The sequence below is a fragment of the Mercenaria mercenaria genome, chromosome 5 (genome assembly GCF_021730395.1).
Source record: "Mercenaria mercenaria strain notata chromosome 5, MADL_Memer_1, whole genome shotgun sequence".
In the NCBI taxonomy this organism is placed as follows: domain Eukaryota; kingdom Metazoa; phylum Mollusca; class Bivalvia; order Venerida; family Veneridae; genus Mercenaria; species Mercenaria mercenaria.
Window position 1 is genome coordinate 70,867,054 of NC_069365.1, and position 16,749 is coordinate 70,883,802.

The 16,749-nt window shown below is 35.1% G+C and overlaps 1 protein-coding gene across 1 annotated transcript; it reads right to left on the minus strand.

The window, feature by feature from the left end:
- Positions 1–11,956: 11,956 nt before the first annotated feature.
- LOC123558514 (zinc finger protein GLI3-like) lies at positions 11,957–16,279 on the minus strand. The gene is made up of 5 exons (XM_045350387.2): positions 16,198–16,279; positions 14,653–15,797; positions 13,948–14,174; positions 13,225–13,343; positions 11,957–12,679 (listed from the first exon to the last, which is right to left on the minus strand). The coding sequence occupies exons 1-5, from the start codon at positions 16,220–16,222 to the stop codon at positions 12,195–12,197; spliced, it is 2,001 nt and encodes a 666-aa protein (XP_045206322.2). The 5' UTR covers positions 16,223–16,279; the 3' UTR covers positions 11,957–12,194.
- Between the last annotated feature and the right edge of the window lie 470 nt (positions 16,280–16,749).

Here is a 16,749-nt window from a genome sequence, read left to right on the forward strand (position 1 = left end):
TCGTTATTGCCATGACAAACAGCAACATAACATTATCTCAATAACCTCCCATGCAAGTTAAAAAGATCAAATATAGAAAATGAATATTATCAGCTTGACAGGGTGTTTATTTAAAGCCATTTCTTACAAACAATATTTGAGTAAAAATGCGTTTAAGTTTATGTGGTATTTTTTTAACCGCTTCTACGCCAGGCATGCCATGAATTCCGAGTCCAATACTACCACTTTATATTTCCGCAGTAGTGTACTATGACAAGTCTATATCTGTATGTAGTTCTCGTGTGGCTATCGGTGTGTAACATTATCGTATTCGCATTCAACCGTTAATAAATAGGCTACAGTATCTATTTTAACCAGTCAGTATTCAAGAAATTACTAGAAGGGTTAAAGACCCACAACGACCTAGTGGCCTACTTTTTCCTCCCACATGAACTTGGTGCAAATAATTCTGGTAACACAGCTATTCTACAAGATGACAGGTGGACAATTTAGGCCCTGTTTTCACAACGTCTTCTGCAAACTTATTCAGTAATTCTCTTCTCAGTATAGTTTTATAAACATAGAATAATAACTATCTTACACTGTAGAAACAAAGTGTGATCTAAACTCAGCTTAAAATATGAAGTACCGTGCATACTACTACATTTATGTAATAATATATTTAGACATTAAATACATTGTCTTAGCCTTATATGTGTCACTGTCGAATTGTAACTAAACACTTGTTATTTCTCATTTTCTCCATGCAAAAAAAAATGTATAATTACCATCATGGAAATACAAAAGATTACAGTTATTTTGTGGTGCGTCTTTAAGGTAACTTGACAAACTGACAAACAGCCACTGCCGACCTTGACAAATACAAGTCTATATAACTCTCAAAATATACCAAGTATTTAGACTTGAACCTCAAAAAAGAGCTGTCACTATTAGTGACAAACGCAAAAATGCTACAGTTGTCTGCGCAAAATATTCCAGAATAGTTTAGGTATGTATCATTTTGTGACCAGATGAAAAAAGTTCTCCGAAGGTAACCTTGACATAGGAGTTAGGGGCCTGGGCTTTAGTATGACACACCAACTCATTATAGGGAAATATTGTGACAAGTAATTTTAGCATCCTTTGATGAATGGCAGAGTTATGGACAGGACAAGAAACATACAATGTTAATCTTTGACTTCTAAGTGTGACCTTGACCTTGAAGCTAGGGGTCTTGGGCTTGCGTCTGACACGTCATCTTAATATAGGGAACGTTTATGCCAAGTAATTTTAAAATCTCTTCATCGATGGAAGAGTTATGGAACGGAAAGAAACAGACCATGTTAACCTTTAAATGTGACCTTGACCTTAGACATAGGGTCTGGTTGTTATGCATGCCACGTTTTCTCGTTATGGGGAATATTTATGCCAAGTAATTTCGAAATTCCCTGATGAATGAGTAACGAACCGGACATGAAACAGACCCTATTAACATTTGACTTCTAAGTGTGACCTTGATTTTTGAGCTAGTGGTCTGGGTCTTGCGCGTAACACATTGTCTCATTATGGTTAACATTTAAGCCAAATTGTTTCAAAATCCCTTCATGGATGATAGAGTTCTATACCGTACACGAAAAAAATCCTATTAACCTTTGACTTCTAAGTATGACCTTGACCTTGGAGCTAGGGATCTCGGTCTTGCGCATGCCACATTCATTGTCTCATATTGTCTCATTATGGTTAACATTTATGCCAAGATATTTCAAAATCCCTTCGTGGATGGCAGAGTTATGGACCGGACACAAAAACAAAACATGTTAACATTTGAACTCTAAGTGTGACCTTGACCTAGGAGCTAGGGGTCTGGGTCTTGCCCATGACACGTCATCTCATTATGATAACATTTATGCTAAGTAATTTCAAAATCCCTTGATGAATGGCAAAGTTACGAAGCGGACACGGCACAGTCCCTATTAACGTTTGACTTCTAAGTGTGGCCTTGACCTTGTAGCTAGGAGTCTGGGTATTACGCATGAAACGTCGTCTCATTAAGGTAGATATTTATGCCAAGCTATTTCAAAATCCCTTCATGGATGGCAGAGTTACAGCCCGGACAAGAATTTACAAAGTTACGGTCGGACGGACAGTGCGATTTTTATATGCCCACCTTCGGGGGCATAAAAATCAAAGAACTTACTGTAGTGTAAATAAAAATTTATCTGCTGAAACATCGTTTAAAGATGTAAGGGACTTATTAATAAATCAATAAAAACCTAAAACTATCAAACGCTTTTGTTAAGATTCTTGAAATACAATGTAGATATATGCTTAATAACTTAATATTAAGCCGCGTTAGCTCTAGTTGGTATAATTTGTGCACTAGTCAGTAGTGTACATTATTTACAACTATACTTTGCACGGAATGTCACGTGTCAGCGGGGTAGGTAGACTGGCTGTACTCATCACTATAACCCGGCGCTGAGTTAACAAACTGTAGGGAATCTAAAGTGGAAGTATATTCATGGCATGGTTCACGATTCATGTTCAAACTTTCAACCGATCACATTTTCAACATTTTTTAAATGCAAATATATGCAAAATTTTATTATATCATATCTAAGTCTTTAAAATTAAGTAAATCTTCTGCAATTGATATCCGATTTATATCTCTGTTTTAAGAAAGAAGACTGAAACTGTGTATTATTATGCAATACACACAGAAATTGTACGTCACAATTATAACGTCATATATTCGGAGTTGCTTCAAAGATGTACATAATAATCCTTAATAAAGTGTAAGAACCGATACAACATATCTTATTAAGTAATTTGCTCTTGATTAAAACCTTTGTTCGTCGTTCAGATGCGGCTTATTCTATCACTCTGGCTACGCCCTTGTGATATAATAAATAATAACTCCAAATAATGATTTTATTCAACGACAAATCACGAAATTTGATATATTATTTCTTAAGTAGATGTACTTGTATGCAATGACTCTATTAAATACCACTTATTCCAACCAAAGCCGAAAAGGAATAGCCTATGTAACACTTAATGCCTTAGGAGATTTGGTCGAAGTTGTGCAAAGCAGTGGTAAGGAAGCAATTACTGTTTAGTGTTGAGTCGACGCGCAATGCGAACATGATTGCGGCCCTATATATATAAATCACATTAACTTGTGAAACATGTAAAGCCAGAAATCCTTTTGACCGTTCGTTTGACTTCAAACCATACTGACTTAATTTAGGTCATTTGGCGAATTCTGAGCTTTCGCAATGGAAGAGGATCCAAGCTACATTCAGACAAAGTAATGAGGGGAAAATTAAGTCAGTGAACTGAAAGCTCTGCCTAGCAAGCCTCGGAAATTTTTATGAAAGAAATATCTTTTGTTTATCAATATTAGCCGTATCAGCTGTTTTGATTCGTAAAACGTCTGCTTATTCAGCAAAACTATTACTTTATGTCAGTTATCATTTCTAAAAACAAATACGAGGTAAACATAACATTTGCTATACGCATTATTTGATTGTTTATATTACCCTAAATAATAACACTACCTCGATGAGTTAAAACAGTTTACAAAAGAATTTGTATTGTATTTACAACTATACAAGAAATATCTTTAAAAATGATTGTCGGCGAATTGTAATAAGGAAAGAAGTTTATGAATTTTTCATCTAACATTCATCTTTCATCTAACATTTTTCAAATTGCAAAACTAAACACCGCACTTTAACAATTTAAATGGTTCTCTTTTAATTTTTCGCAAAGGTTTCGTAGGGTTGCAATTTTGTTTTGTTTATCCTTAGACGAATAATTACAGCAGTAGTTTGATGAAGATTCATGAAGCGGTTCATGAGAAAGAAGAGGTCATTAAACGTGTTTATTTTTTTAGCTAAATTGGTCCCTATCCCCATTTGTAACAAAATTGCAGGAGACTTTACGATATTGTTACACATCGAGTGTGATAAAAATCCATTACATTTTAGTGGTTAATGCGAAGAAAGGCATATCTACTTTTAGCTATAGTGGTCCCTAATAGGGCCCAAGTTCCTATATAAATAAATTTGGAAGAGGACCTTATAATGATGCTCCAGACCAAGTATGACAAAGATCCACCAAGCTGCTCATGAGAAGCTGTATAAAGGCATTTCTAGTTTTAGCTCTAGCAGCCCCTAAAAGGGGTTAAATGTCCCAGCTGAACAAAGTTGGCTGCGGGCCTAATAAAGATGCTACAAATCAAGTTTGATTAGAATACATGAAAAAAAATCAATTATAGGATTTTTTTATTTATTATTTGTATTTATTTCTAAAATAGGCCAACTGATCCCGCTTTAACAAATGCATATTCGCTATTCATGAATCTTTGGACAATGACGTCACACCTATAAAAAAAGTGAAGGTCAAGCAAAACATACAATTGTAATTATTTCAATATTTCTGTTTCATAAGCAAAGTTTGACCGTAGTCAACTATGCAGCGTATGTTCAAGTTCATTTCAGTGTAATGAGATTCAGTCATTACATAGCATATATATAATAAAACAGATTTCAACTGAGTTCAATATTTGCCTACCATACTAAAGAAAAATATTCATATATAATAAATCAGTTGAATAATTTATAACAAATATATCAAAGCAAACAAGTACTCATTTTAATATGAAATCTGAATAAGTCACAAAAGCAAGAAACCTTTTCATATACAGACGGCAACTGTAACAGGGAAAATCTTTTAAAAAGCACTTCTCTACATAAAAGACTCTTATCACACCCTTATTCATGTGATACGCAGACCGTATTCAGCTCTTTCTTTAATTTGATATATGTTGGTATTTGAACAGGTTTTTATCATATTTATTAAACTTACTTATCATTTTGAGATATATCAATATTCTTGCTAAATATACTGAGCCAAAGTTAGCTTTAAAACTGTGAACAGCGTCGTTTAGGATAAACGCTTTGTCTACATTTCACTCAGCGTAGCACAATCAACAGAGTGAAAGAAATTGACACTCTCGTCCAATCAGGCAGAGTGTTGCATAAATCTTCCATTTTGATAAATTATCTATAATGCGTTATCAAGTAGTTTGATTTGCAAACTGAAGTCACGTGGCATAGGTAACGAAAACGAATTTAGACGGCGTCGCCGAAAAAACAACCACTTATAAAACTTAAACAGCTGCGATCTGTCTGCCTTGATGCCCTTCCACTGCAATATGAACAAGCAAATTCGATGAATTGGTATCCCCTGCCGAAAGGGTTTGTGATGAGGAACGGCAAAACAGTATATCCGGCAGAAAGTTAAGGATGTTACTAAGAGGCAAATAATTTCATAAGTCAAAATCAATTTAACAGACAATGAATGCTATTTTTTGGTGGGGGTGGGGGGTGGGCAGCGGGGGTGACTGGGTGAGGGTACAAAACATCATATGTTGATTATAAATATTGATGGAAAATTAAAAATGAAAAAAAAAATTGCGGGGGGGGGGGGGAGATGCATACCTGGGGTGGTTGGCATGACTGGGTGGAGGAGTGAGGTGGGGGAATGGTACAACTTTGCATGTTGATAAATATTCATGGAAGGTTTGAAAAAAAAAAATGAAACATTATCTTTTTTTTTAGGGGGGGGGGGAGGGGGGATTGGGGTGGGGGGAGGGGGACGGGGTGTGACCAAGGCCAGGTGGTGACCAGGTGTGGGTACACAACTTCACATGTTTATAATAAATGTTCATGGAAAAGAATGAAAGAAGTTTAATGAAATTCTACCAATTGGTTGGTTTGTTATGACATTGTACAAATCTGTAGATCTTTAAACAATTAAAGGGCAATAACTCTAAGGAAAATTGACCAATTAAAAAAAAGAAGACAGGGGCATCATCGCAGTATGTTGGTGCATGTTTATTTCAAGTTTTATGAAATTCTACGTGATAGTTACTGAGAAATGGCTGCGGACGGATATTTTTGGACATTTTTCATTAAATCAAGGGCAATAACTCTAAAGAAAATTGACCAATCAAAAACAAAAACTTGACGGGCATCATCGCAGTATGTTGGTTCATGTTCATTTCAAGTTTCTACCTGCTAGTTACTGAGATATGGCTGCGGACGCACGCACGCACGGACGTGACGGACGGACAACGCCATTTCAATACCCCCCTCCCGATTTCATCGGTGGGGGATAATAAGTTAATTATAGACACTTGTTCATAGTTTATCTGCCTTTCTGCTGATCCTTAAACAAACTATTAAAAGAATGACCAACGCCGAGATAAACAAGAATAAAATGAAAACATAGTAAAGTTATTAACACTACTTACATTAACACTGATCTGGTAACTTGCAGATATCTGATATAAGTAAAATGGATTGATGAATTTTTCGGATGAGGTATGCTATTAGCAAGATAACACGATTCCTGTTGGGAGTTGCTAAAATAACCCATGCATGCTTATCTCGCTTATGTGTTTTCTGGGGGCAAAATTATAATTTGATGGCAAACTGTGTGACGAAGTTATTCAATTGTTCCAGTCTAACATGGAACGAAGGATTTAAACTAAATTCATATCAAGATGGTACCACGTTTCAAACTTCCGATGAATGAGAATAAAAGAATCAACAAATAAGAGTATTCAGTTCTTTCCAGAAATCAGTACGTTATGGTACACCCTAATGTTTCTTTTCATTATTCATGAGAAAGCAATCATTCTAAATTTTTATGACTGAGTTTTGGTACTTTTACTACCAACAATAAAATAAAACAATAGAAATGTGACTAATATATAGAATATATAGTAATATCAAATCTTTAATATCGATCATCACAATTTATCATTTCTTCATGTTAATTATTTGACGGCAAACTACGTGACGAAGATATTTAATGGCTCCAGTCCCACATTGAAAGTGGGGCTTTAAATTTAATCAAATTAAGATGATACCATGTTGTGAATTTCTGGTGAATGAGTCAAAAACAAAGAATATTCAGTTCTTTTTAGAAATTAATATGATTCAACCTGATCTTTTTTCTTTACCCATCAGGAAGGAATCATTCCAATGTATCAAAGTTGAGGTTTGGTACCTTTATAACCAACAATAAACTAAAATACTGCAATTTCTTATGTGACTTCAGTGCGCTAAAAAAGACAATTTCAAGAACACATACTGATGTGGAAAGTATAATATGTTACACATTGCAATGTCCTACCAAGATACTTACAAAAACAAATCATATGCAGAATTGAGAGATAAAAATAATTTTGACAAATCGTGAAAACTTAAGACAAAATTTAACAGATTTAGGTTTACTCTTGACCGAACTAAAAGATTGATGTTATCATCCAGTTAGATTCCTTAAAAAGGTTGTTTTACATTAAAGCTTACAACTCCTAAATTGCAACAAGAAACGAACTGACTGTTTACACACTTCCGCTTGTTTTTCTGTCCAAATCACAAAATGAATTCTTATTGTATTATCCCAACTACATGTTACTTATTAGGGCCATTCGCAGCGTTGCAATCAGAAAAAAAAAACAAATCCCTTGTTTTCACACTTATACTGTGGCTTTATCGAATACACACATGTAATGGAAAACAATTTTAATACGAACTGTGTAGTGCAGTAATGCTAAAATAACTGAGCAATGACGTTTCCAAACAACATACTGTTACTACTGTGTTTTGTTATCCTTCCAACGGGCTGAAACAAATTAGAAGTTTCAACGAACATCATGTGCACTAATGCCTGTATGATCTGTTTCACAGTCGTTACATCTGCATGCAATGCTTATGATGTGTAGCTTTGTCTGTTTGTTTCTGGTATAGCGCCGTATTTCAACAAAATCTTAGTGATATAGTGGCGGGCGATAAACCTAACCAGTGTTGCAGATTTCAGTACCTGTTCTTAGCAAGTAACTGTTCTCTACATAATTTAGAGGTGAAATACGACAAATTTGTTTTTAAAATCATCACTTACAAACCTATTTTCAGGAGGCCTGCGCTCTCCCTTCTGAGCTAAGCGGGCGAAATGTCTGTGTAGCGATTGAAATAAAAGCCGAATTAAATTGTTCATCAGGCATTATGCTGGACAGATCCATGATAATATGTTTTAATCTGTGCTTTATTTATTTATTCCGTATCATCATCGTCATCATAATTTATAATAATAATTGATTACATATCAATATAATATTGCGATTTTTGTTAATACTGCTGTTATTATTTTTCGTGTTGCTATTACCTAAATAGATCATTAAACCTTACATAAACTCTAAAATTATCTCATTCCGCCCATCACAATTCCGGTGAATTCGTGCAAATGCAAATAGGCTTTGAAAGCGAACAGCATGGATCCTGACCAGACTGCGCGGATGCGCAGGCTGGTCTTGATCCATGCTGGTCGCAAAGCCACTATGTTCGTTTTCTCATGGCGCGGCTCATATAGTTTTTGATCAACAACAAAATGTGACGCCAATTATAGCGTTGTTTGTACAAAGGTGATAAGTCTTATTGGCATCTTTACTTTGACCAGCTGGGAGAAAATTATTAAGCAAAATGAAATTTTGAAGTACCAGTTTTTATATATGTTTAAAGAAATTGTGGAGTTCCATATAAGCTTAATTAAAGGGTCTCTTCTCTGGATTTATGCGAAATTTAAAGCAAGCTTATAACAGATATTGTAAAGTAAATTTATGTCAAATATATGTAATAGAAGGAGTTTTGGGCATACTTCAGTATTAAGAAACGCGCTCATTCAGCACAGCTATTGCGTTCTGAAATAGATAACTTAAAAGAAGACTGCAAACAGAACATTTATTTTAACATATTTCAGACAGTTTAATTAAAGGTCTAACATTTGGTTTTCAGTTTGTGTATAAGCTGGTGCTTGGCTCTGGTCGACTTTTAGCAAATCTGTAAAATATTTTGTGATAAAAAATGATGTCCAATACATAATGTCAGATGATTTGTTTTTGTTGATGTTGGGTTTAACGTCGCACCGACGTAATTACAGGTCATATGTGGACTTTTCAGCTTTGATGCTGGCGGAAGACCCCAGGTGACCCTCCGTGCATTATTTCATCCCGAGCGTGTACCTGGGTAAAACCATTAACCTTCCGTAAGCAAGCTGGATAGCTAAGAAGAAATTCAATGCCCCGAGTGAAGCTCGAACCCACATAGAAGAGGGGCAAATAATCTGAAGTCAGCGACCTTAACCACTCGATCACGGAGGCCGCTTAGCGATCAGGTCTATTGGACTTTATCTATGAATTAAAATTTACAGTACACCCTACATCAGTTCTTACTTGCATGAATCATTTAGATAGTGCAGTTATTTCTTACAACAGGAAATCCATGCAAGATTTAAAGCAGAGTTTTCTCTTGACGTTTACAATTTTTTAACTAAACAGAAACGCTACCTCCTACATGCCGCAAGGGATCTTAAAAAGAACAGAAAATTAATGCTTGATATAGTATAATAACAGTTACTTAGAATCTAGAAATAAAAAATAATATTGCCAACGCAATGTCCCCGGAAAGCATAAAACAAAACAACCACACGTAGAATTCACCGCATGGCGATGCTTTTGTCAGCAACATTAGCATTATCCCAGTACCCTCCCATGCAAGAATAGATCAAATATAGAAAACGAATATTATCAGCTTGACAAGGTGTTTATTTAAAGCCTTTTATTACAAACAATATTTCAGAAAAAAATGCGTTTTTGTTTATGTATTGTTTAAACTGCTTAAACGCCAGGTTCAATGTTTAATTATATTTTGATCCGATCACATTTTCAACATTTGTAAATGCAAATATATATGCAAAATGATGCGGCATTAAAGTCTTTAATATTGAGTAAAAGATGCATATCATTAAATTAATCTGGCTACGCATCTGAACCCTAAATATTAATTTTATTCTGCAACAATACTCGAAATGAGATATATTATTTCTTAAATATTACATTGGCAGCTTTATTAATAGCTTTAGTAAATACCGCTTATTCTAACCAAGGCCGAATAGGAATAGCCGGTGCAATATTTCATACCTTAGGAGATTTCTGCAAAATTGTACAAAGCAGTGGGTAAGTGTACAAACTTGAGATGAAAGTATTTACACGACTCATCGCGCTATGCGAACATGATTGTGGCCCTATATACATAATAACATTCCTCTTGACTTTTTTTTTTGGATTTCAATCATATCTACGTAACTTAGGTCATTTGGCGAATTTTGAGCTTTCATTATAGAAGACGGAATGACGGGTAAATTAAGTCTGTGAACTAAACGCTCGGTCTACGAAGCCTCGGATATTCTTTTGAGAGAGATGAATTTAGTTTATGGTTCATAAATTCATCAATATTAGCTATATAGATGATATAATTTTGATACGTAAAATCTCTGCTTATTTCGCAAACCTATTACAATGTTATTTCTTATCATCTCTAAAAAACAAATACAAGGTAAGCGTAACCTTTGCTACACGCATTATTTGATTGTTTATATGTTCTTAAATAACAAATCTACCTAGATGACTAAAAAGAGTGTACCCAACGATTTGTATTGTATTAACACATTCCATTAAATAACAAGCTCTTACAGAAAATTAAACAGTTGCGATCTGTCTGCCTCGATAACCTTCCACTGCAATATGAACGACCGCAATATGAACAGGCTAAATATAGACACGTGTTAATTTTTATTATCTGCGTTTCTGCTGATCCTACAAAAATGACCAACGGTTGAACCACTAAGATAAACAAAAGTAAAATAAAAACAATGTTAGCTTATTAATACTACTAACAAACTGATATGGTGATGTGAAATTGGTAAAATGGATTTACGGATGTTGCGAATGAGGTGTAGATCAATCGTTGCTGTCAGCAAAATTATAAGGTGCGTATTAGCAGTTTCTAAGATAACCCGTGTATACCTATCTCGCTGACGTGTTTACTGGGGGCAAAATATTCAACGCTAGCACACTGTTTACTAAAGGTTTCCTTACCGTCTCACATTGAAAGAGGGGCTTTAAAATAAATTATATTAAGATGGTACTATGTTTTGAATTTCTGGTAGATGAAGCAAGAACAAAGAATATTTAGTTCTTTTCAGAAATCAGTATGATTCAACCCGATGTTATTTCTTTACCCATCTGGAAGGAATCATTCCAATGACTAAAGATTGAGGTCTGGTACCTTTATACCCAAAACAATAAAAGGTAAGGGTAGATTTCCCGGAAGCATAGTTCACCCCAACCACAGCCATAGAGCCATGCATCGAAAAGTAGGCCCACGACAAAAAGAAGCTGTAACGGAAAAATATTGTAGACGGGTTGCTTCAAAAATCCAACATCAAGAATAAACTAAAACAATAGAAATTGAATTATTTTATGTGACTTCAGTGAGTTTATATTAACAAAACAATTTAAAGAACACATACTGATTTGGAATGTATAGTATGTTACTCACTGCAATGTCCTGCCAAGATACTTACAAAACAAATCATATGCAGAATGGAGAGATAAAAATCATTTTCACTGAAATTGACAGATCGTGGAAACTTATGACAAAATGTAACAGATGTAAGATTACTCTTGACCTAATTAAAAGTTTACTGTTATATCTATCTTCCATACCAGTTAGATTTCTTTGAAAGGCTCTTCTAATTGAAAGCTTACATCTCAAATTAAAACAAAAAAGAACTGACTGTTTACGCACTGTCGATTATTCTTTCCAAATTTCGTACGGATTCCTATTGTTTCAGCTACCTGTTACTTTATCTAATGAGCACATGTATTGGGAAAAAACAATTTTAATACCAACTAAGTATTATAATAATGCTTAAATATCAAAGCCGTGGCGTTCCTTAACAACATAACATTTCTTTATATTGTTACTACTGTGTTTTAAGCTTTCAAACGGCTGAAACAAATTAAAAGTATGAGTGAATTTTTTATTAGCATGTACACCAATGCCTGTATGATCTGTTTCACAGTCGTTACATCTGTATGCGATGCTTATAAATGTGTAGCTTTGTCTGTTTGTTCTTGGTATAGCGCCGTATTTCAACAAAATCTTAGTGACATAGTGGCGGGCGATTAACCTAACCAGTGTTGCAGATTTCAGTTCCTGTTCTCAGCTAGTAACTGTTCTCTACATAATATAGAGGTGAAATACGACATTGTTTTCAAATCATCACTTACAAACCTATTATCAGGAGGTCTGCGCTCTCCCTTCTGTGGTAAGCAGGCGAGATGTCTGTGTAGCGATCGGAATATAAGCCGAAATAAATTGTACGTCAGGCATTATGCTGGACAGATCCATCAACGGAAGACCACTTTTCTCCATGTAATTAGATATGGTTACAGATGGCTTACTTCCTGGTTTAGTAACTGACACAGATATTTTTCCAGAAAGATTGAAACAGGATTGAGCATCAATTGTTTTTGTACCGTTACTTTCAGCTTCAATTGATTTCATAGGTAGGCTGAATGACACATCATTACTTGTGGAATAATGCATTTGAGTTTTGACGTGTCTCCGCAGCGAACTAGGATCTGTGTACCGTTTGTTGCAACCCTGCATCTTACAGGCATAAGGTCTGTCCTCTTTATGTGTACGTACATGTTTAAATCTGTCACTAGAGTTTGAATATGATTTCTTGCAACCTTCAAATGGACATACGTAAGGTTTTTCACCTGTGAATATGAAAATGATTATTGATAATACTAGTAATAAGAAATAACATTTAAAGAATGATACATATTTAAGTAGAGTTTATTGTCACATCAACACAATCATAATGCACATGCCTATTTTTCAGCTTTTATAGTAGAGAAAGTTCCCAGCTGACCCTCCGGGCATAATTTTAGACATGAACGGGAACCTAGGTAGAACCATCGCCCATCCGTGAGGAAGTTTTTTTTTTGTTTTTTTTCATTTGAAAGAATTCTTCACCCTAAGCGAGATTTCAAACCCACAGTGACGAAGTGCAAGTGCTTGAAGTTAGCAGTCATAACCACTCCGCCACGGAAGCTCTTCTTAACATATTTGAATAAGAAAGACATAGAGGTCTAAATTTCTGTACAAGTTCTACGTAGACATCCTTACCCATTAACTCGTACTCGTTATAGGTATTGGTTTGTTTCAAAATTCTGAAAACTGAATAAACATGAATATATTTACACTGGGCATTTAGTACAAAATAATTAATCATATGATATTTACAAAACAAGAATATTACCTGTATGACATCGTGTGTGTATTTTGAGATTTTCCTGTCTTGAAAACGATTTCCCACATTGAGTACAATTGTGCGGCTTCTCACTGGTATGTGTCCGGATGTGATTTAACATTTTGTACCTGAAGAGAGGTTGTTACCACGAAATCATAAAGGATATAAATGACGTATACATTTGTTAAAATACACGATCGAACATTACCATTAACCTCTCTTTGCTAATCAAACACAAATATAACGAAATTAAGAAATGCTGATATGCATATATATATACGAAAAAAAAAAAAAACAACTTAAAAGCAAATTGCACTAATAGTCTCACACGTAGAACAATCACAAATAGGTGTAATAGAAATAACTGTTCTACTACCTTTGCACGGGCTATTTCCTACAGAGGGTCATGCATATATGGGCAAATTCATTCATTCCGTTGCATATTTATTAAAAACAAAACCTTTGCATATGATTCCAATATAGTAATATATAGTAGTAACATTATTACTGCAGGTGCCGGAGAGTCCAAATGATCAACCTGTGGGAAAATATGCATGTGCAATGAATCGTTACGAATTATCCTTAATAAAGAAACTGCGGATTGGCAATTTTCCATGTTCATTCATCATTTATCAGGATTGTCATTTTCTCACCAAGAAAGTAATAATTAAAATAATAAAGAAGTCTATAATTATCATGGCTCTTATATCAAATTTAAGTAAGAAAGCTTACCTTGCACTGAACCCTTTTCCTTTCCTTGGGCATCCGACCCATTTGCAATTATATTCTAAATCATGTCCCTCTTTACGTGCGTGATCGTTTTTCACATGTCCTACAAAATCTTCCATACAGCTAAATTGCTGCTCACACTTGATCCATTTGCACTGAAGCAAGTCCCGTGTAATCTTTAACGCTGCATCAAAATTTGTCTGTATATCCGGTTTTGATGTTAAACAATTCTTAAGTGAAAATATATGCAAGAAAATTAGCATTTCACACTGACTTTTGTTCTATGTTATTCCAACTTTATTGTGAAAGCACGGTCCAATACTTCGAGAAAAAGAAAACAAACGATCTAATATTCAATAACCTCTTACAGATTTATAGTTTGGACATATGTTATATGCCTTTGGTTACATGGACCATATACTTTACATTGCTGTGTAAATATTTCAAAAAGATGCGATTAAAGTTTTTGAGCTATATCAAAATGCAATTCTGAATTCGATTCAATCCCTTTGGTTTTTTTTACTCTATTTCATGACATCATGACATAATAATGTATAATAAGTTGCATATTTTACTTTACCATGAAGAAAATAGTATCACACTAACGTTTGTTGGTCACATCAAAAACCAGTATATATCATTATTTCATTTTTATTATATATATCATTTGCTTGGTTGTACAAGTAATAAGTGTTTATTTGTACTTACTTCTATTCCTGGCCCGACTGGGCCTGACACTTTATTACGTTCCAAAAAGTGGCTAGGTTGAAGTGAGGAATGCATCAAAGGTACAGTTGATGGCGATGTGGTTAGAAGTGGGGAATTAATCAACGATATTGTTTCTGCTGATGTGTCTTGAAACGAGAAATGCACCAATGGCACGGTCGATGCTGATGTGTCTAGAAGTGAGGAATCCATCAATGGCACGGTCGATGCTGATGTTTCTAAAAGTGAGGAATGCATCAACGGTACGGTCGATGCTGATGTGTTTACAAACGAGGAATGCATCAATGGTACAGCTGATGCTGATGTGTCCAAAAGCGTAGAATGCATCAATGGTATGGCTGATGCTGATGTGTCTAGAAGTGAGGAATGCATCAATGGCACGATCGATGCTGATGTGGCTAGAAGCGGAGAATGCAACAATGGTATGGTCGATGCTGATGTGTCTAGAAGCCTAGAAGGCATTGATGGTATGGTCGATGCTAATGTGGCTTGAATCGGGGAATGCATCAACGGTACGGTCGGTGCTGATATGTGTAGAAGCGGGGAATGCACCAATGGTACGGTCGACGCTGATGTAGATTGATGCGGGAAACGCATTAACGGTATTGTATCTGCTGATGTGTCTAGAAGCGTGGAATGCATCACTGGTACGGTGGATGCTGGTGTGGCTTGAAGAGGGAAATGCATCAACGGTATTGTTTCTATTGATGTGGGTAGAAGCGGGGAATGCATCGATGTTAATGTCGATGCTGATATGTCTAGAAGCGGGGAATTCACTAATGGTCCGGGAGATGCTGATGAGTCTAGAAGCGAGGATAGCACCAATGGTACAGGGGATGCTGATATTTCTGGAAGCGGGGAATGCACGAATGTTAATGTCGGTGCTGATGTGTCTAGAAGCGGGGAATGTATCAACGGTATCTTTTTTGCTGATGTGGCTAGATACGGGGAATGTGTCACTGGTACAGTGTCTGCAGATATTATATTGTCTATGTATGTCGATGGTGCACTATAAACTGATTTGTCAACAGTTTTTAAAGGAATTGGTTGGATAACAACCTTTGGTGATATTCCAGATAATTTTGGAACTCTTCTGGCCGGAAAACTGGCTGGCGTCTGCATTGCATCTACAATGGAAAGGCAGAACAATCAAATCTACAAAAATGAAGTTTTGCCTGTTGAAATTGCATGAAATTCTGATTAATCCATTGTCAATCTTTATATTAATCTCTGTTAATTGTTGGCATATTTTATCTATGTGCTGTGATATAAGTGTAACAGTAATACTGGTGAACAAGATATTCATATGAAGCGATTATCTTATTTACACCCGTCTTAAATAACACGAGTATACCAAAAACGACAGCAGATTCACATGTCAATATTTTTAATTTTCTATATGCTCAGCCACGTAAGTAAACCAAACGAAACTTCAAACTATTATACAACGCTGTCACCTTTTGCGTATTTATTTCGTTCAAAATAGGGATTTAGATTTATGAAGTTTTAATTTGAATAAATGCCTACCTTGCTGAATACGATCTGTGTCCATGGGAATATTTGATTCTATTTCCCTATTAACAATTTCCCTCCTTCGTCCAATGACCTTAAATTTGAAACGGCCTTTTTCATTTTCAAAACTTCTTGAATAAAAATCAAATAAAACATCTGGTAAATATCTTTATTTTATACTCTTCAGTGAAATACTCAAATTTATCAGTGAAATAAAATTGATATTTTCGCAGTTTCAAAAAGTGAAAATATCATTTTTTTTATTTCACTGGTATGGAACTATACTTGAATGCGAAAGAATATAAATTATAAATAATAGAAAATTCCTTGCAAAATATACTTCAGTAAAGATATAGATGTATAAAACTACTAACAGGATTATGAATATATACATTTTATCATAATAAAATGTCAAAGAAATCAGGAAATGTAATAGAGCTATTTTTTTCTACAAAGATATCCTGACGTCACGGCATTATGAAGTCATGATGCCATGCACGTGACGTTGCGCGGACAAACTGGATATAATTTGGTTAAAACCATTAACAGCACATAAAATAAATAGAA